Source organism: Malus domestica, chromosome 11, assembly GCF_042453785.1.
Source record: "Malus domestica chromosome 11, GDT2T_hap1".
Lineage (NCBI taxonomy): Eukaryota > Viridiplantae > Streptophyta > Magnoliopsida > Rosales > Rosaceae > Malus > Malus domestica.
In genome coordinates this window covers 724,759-728,921 of record NC_091671.1, presented here as the reverse complement: position 1 = coordinate 728,921, position 4,163 = coordinate 724,759, and the positions used below count along the sequence as shown (strand labels likewise).

Sequence of the window (4,163 nt, the reverse complement as noted above, 5' to 3'; positions counted from 1 at the left end):
TTGATAGTCTTGTTGATTTCCCCTACACGAATCTATTTTTTGTTTGGCTCTGTTGTAGACTTTTTGACATGAATTTTTTGGTCTCCTGCGATCAAACTAGTTGCAATTGGCTCTTCTTAGATGTTAACAGATATTGTAATCAATACATTTTAAGCCTTTCAATCAAAATGATTTCTGAGATTAGTATAATTTCTTACTTTGGTCTTGAGATTTAAAATGACTGACGGTCTTGAGATTAGCATAACCCTCCACTTGAACTGAAGTGGAGGTGGTTTCTTCAATTTAATGGAATTTTTTTGCAGAATTATCTAAATAATTGATGGTGGATAATTTCAAAAATCACATTTGTCAAGTTTAAATCTTAGAGATTAAAGTGAGGAATTATGATAATTTCAGGGATTATTTTGACTAAAAAAACCTCCATTTAAACAAGTTCTTAGACAGTCTTTTGGTCATTACATGGATAAGGTAATGAGAGAGAATATAATTGATATAGCGAAATTGATTTCTCCACATCCATTTCTTCGGTGCACAATTCCGTTTGATTTTAACGTTTGAATTGAATAAATCAAAGAAAGCGCTTCTTTTAATTCTACTATTTGAATTAAATAAATCAAAAGGAGGGACATTTGAAGATTCCAATTATGTTTCGCTAATCGGAAGGCAAACTTCCCAAAACTCGGTAAAAAATGATAATGGCATTGGCCAAGAGAGAAAAAATTCCTTTAGATGGGAGTCTATTTAGATGAGCTATTCTTTTCTTTCGACAAGAGAATGCCTCAGTTTATTAATACAGATAATATTCTATATTACTTTTTGCTCTAGCATATTAGCTACTATATTCTTCGCCTTAGACAAGAGAGAGAGTTGGTTTGTTGTTTTAGACAAGAAAACGAAAGTCTATTTGGATGAGCTAAAAGTTTAATGTCATTTGCTTTGGACTAGAGAGATTCTATCGAGATGAGGTAAAAAGAGAAAGAAAGTTCCAACAATCATTATTTGCAATTTTGTTATGAATGTCAATTCTTCAATTGATACAGTCTACATACAGTAAACGCTCTTAACTACTTGAGCTATAAGTCTTCTGAAATTTATAACGAGCAAAAATGTACACGATTTATACATAGCTCAATCATGCACAAAACATGTCTAAGTAATTTGATGTATAACTTCGTGTTTTTGTTATTGGGACATCAAAGTATGTGTTGATAGAGATCTTGTGTATGCCAAAGGCAGCATGAGAAGTTTCTTGGCTCTCTTTACGTATGCTCTCTTTGTCAAATTATCGTAATCGTTGTCTTCGATCGCGTCCAGTATGTTTCGATATATCAGTAACGATGACCATACCTGCAAAATTACAGCAGATCATTAGATGAAGAAAAAGGGTGACAATCTCTAAACTATCATGAATGACAAGAACGTGTATGGTTGATGAATAAACAGGTAAAACTACGACAAAGGGACAACAACAACAACAGATTCGTATTGTTGTTTGTATTTGAATATTCTATTAGTTTATATATCCTATGAAGTAGAATGTTTTGTTTTCTAACCATTTGGAATTGCTTCTGCAGGAAGCACTTTTATTAGAAGTTCTATGCTAGAAACACGTTAAATTCATAATTAAAAGTCTAAGTGCTTCCTAGATAAATACCGAAAAGTGCTTTCTGAAGAAGCACCTAACAATTTTAAGACCCACCAAGCTCTTCTATGAACAAAAGCACTTGTTTTTCTACAAAATATAATCAGAAACACTTTTGATTGTTAGAAAACGCTTTTAGCCCTTCCAAAAAAGTCTCAAACAAGCGATGGATCAATTTCTTTTTCATCCCTGACATCAATGATGTTGGTAATGGAACAAAATTACTTAATAAAATTTTGGAAAGAGGTATATACCGGCCAACGGCTGGCCTTATCAAGCTGAGAAGCTCCTTCTTCTGCTAGGTTGAAATAAAACCTTGCTCTTGCAATTTGTTCTTTCATGAACGCTCTCCATTGATCAGTCACCTTTCTTGAAAAAACATCGTTATCGCATAACCCAAACTGTGCAAGCTCGTCTTGGGGAAGATAAACTCTCCCTCTCATTGCACTAAAACAACAATAGAATTAAAAATCAGATCAAAGGCGATGTGCGCTCAAACTTGTGTGTGAGAGATCAAACACATTACCCTAGTCAACTAGCCTAACTCATGTTTGACAATGAGGAGCTTAGAAATGAGCAATTAGTACATATCAAAGAAACTTACTCCTCTCCAACATCTCTAAGGATGTTTGTGAGTTGGTTTCCTATGCCCAAATATAATGCAGAATCATATGTACGTTGTGCAGAAATCAAAGAATCTGGTGCAATTCCCATTACAGGAACACTCATTAGGCCAACCGTCCCTGCCACGTAGTAGCAGTAAAGATAGAGCTCTTGAAAATTTTGGTATCGACATTTTACTATGTCCGTTCTCATACCCTCGATCATGTCCCTAAAAGGCTTTTGGTCACAAGAAGGTGAGTTCATGAGATAAAAAATTTGATGAGCAGCAAATGATCATAAGTTTAGTGAACTAAATTATATATTTTATAAGCACCTTGATGTCTAAGGGGAAATTGGAAACAGTATGAGTCAATGCAGCATCAAGCATGTCATAAGGCCGTCCTTCGAAAATGTCTTCCAATCTTTGTTCCCATCTATCAAGAACTTCTGAGGTCATGTAGCCGGAATTCGGGCCGTCCACCAGTTCATCTGTCCTCCTACACCAAACTGCATTTCATTTTTCAAAAGATCACATTATAATCATTCAAAATTTATTTTGACAAAGAATGATTTCTTGTGTGGCAACTTTATGAACATGATTTTTCTTCCAATTATGTTAAGTTGTATAACACCACTTTTCTTTTAACAAAGTGATACTCTAAAATAATCTAATATGCAAGACGAGAATTCAAGCTCGATTGCAAATGACATATTGCTTTGATCAACTGGCCTAAATAATATCTACCATGTGATACTACATGAACATAGAGAGTTGAATTCTCACCATAGATTGCCCATATCGCCTTTTGACGTTCTTCTGTCATAAGTAAAGTGCCTGCATCAAGAGAGTGCACCAGAATTAAATCTCATAGTCATGAAAAAATTGATCATTATTTTGAATTCAGTAGCGTGGCAAGCAAAATATCATAAAGTTAATGCTTTGGAATGCAGTTAAAAAATTTGATGGAGAAAGAAACAAGGGTAATGAAGTTTTACCTAGATAGAATGTCTTGGCATATTCTGCACAAAGGTTCTTGCACCTCTCATATGCTTCTTCAAGAAAGCTAGGGTTAAACTGCGGCCTGCGCCGGCCGCCTTCCCCGTCCACACTATAAGTCTGAGACTGCCTTTGAACGATTTCTTGCACGTGTAAATCAGCAAGAGGAATGCCTTGAATTGAAAGCTGAGGAAAAAAAGGCCTGCTTCTTTGCTTGGGAGCTGTAATCACTTGAGCTTTTGCTGCTGTGACCATAGATTTTCGACACCGAATTCTTTCATTGCTCTCTCCAATGTAAGTCTTTCCTGCGAAGGAAAGTGTGGAACACATTTGGAAGTTTTTCACTTCTTTTCAAAAGGGTCTAGAGAGTAAGATAGAAATGTGAAATGGAAGACCTCCTCTGCATTTAAATAGATATCCCTCTCTCTTTCATGATGTAACATCACTGTAGCTAGGATTTTAAAAAAAGTTGAATGTACTGCAGAAATGCCCACGGGTAAAACAAGCCAAATCTTGGATTAAAAGTCAAGACATTTTCACCTCACTTTCTTCCCAAACGCTTCTTGTTTGTAGTAAATCGAAAATCCAAAACGTGTTTCTGAAGGTTTGCACTATAGGGACACTAACATGCAGTAAAATTTTTAGTGCTATTTTATTGTCGGTTTAGTGTCCCTCTAGTGAAATAGAATATTTTTACAAATTAGAGGGCACTAAACAAATAAAAAATTTGCTCTAAATCATGTTATGTAGCAAGTGGTGAATTGCATTGGTGGATAGGATCTTCCTCTTGAATATACCCAATCCGTCTTGATCCAAAACATGTTATATAAATGGCTTATTGTCCATTATTCTAATTAAAAATTTGTAACTGGTTTTATTTGGGCATATTTCCGTAGATTATACGGTGTCAACTAACAAATA

General features: G+C 35.1%; 1 protein-coding gene across 1 annotated transcript; it reads right to left on the bottom strand.

Moving 5' to 3' along the window:
* Window positions 1-1,040: 1,040 nt before the first annotated feature.
* Window positions 1,041-3,592, bottom strand: LOC103447043 (phytoene synthase 2, chloroplastic-like). The gene is made up of 6 exons (XM_008386215.4): window positions 3,242-3,592; window positions 3,030-3,080; window positions 2,580-2,752; window positions 2,247-2,482; window positions 1,897-2,089; window positions 1,041-1,347 (listed from the first exon to the last, which is right to left on the bottom strand). Exons 1-6 carry the CDS (start codon window positions 3,570-3,572, stop codon window positions 1,183-1,185), a joined length of 1,149 nt encoding a protein of 382 aa, XP_008384437.2. The 5' UTR covers window positions 3,573-3,592; the 3' UTR covers window positions 1,041-1,182.
* Window positions 3,593-4,163: the final 571 nt, after the last annotated feature.

What these genes read in the sequence shown, in the direction of transcription:
- LOC103447043 (XM_008386215.4), bottom strand. Translation starts at nt 3,572, where the DNA reads ATGTGTTCCACACTTTCCTTCGCAGGAAAGACTTACATTGGAGAGAGC. An exon ending in ATTTCCCCTTAGACATCAAG is followed by an intron (nt 2,483 to 2,579) that starts GTGCTTATAAAA and finishes TGTGACCAAAAG; the next exon opens with CCTTTTAGGGACATGATCGA. An exon ending in ATAAGGCCAGCCGTTGGCCG is followed by an intron (nt 1,348 to 1,896) that starts GTATATACCTCT and finishes GTAATTTTGCAG; the next exon opens with GTATGGTCATCGTTACTGAT.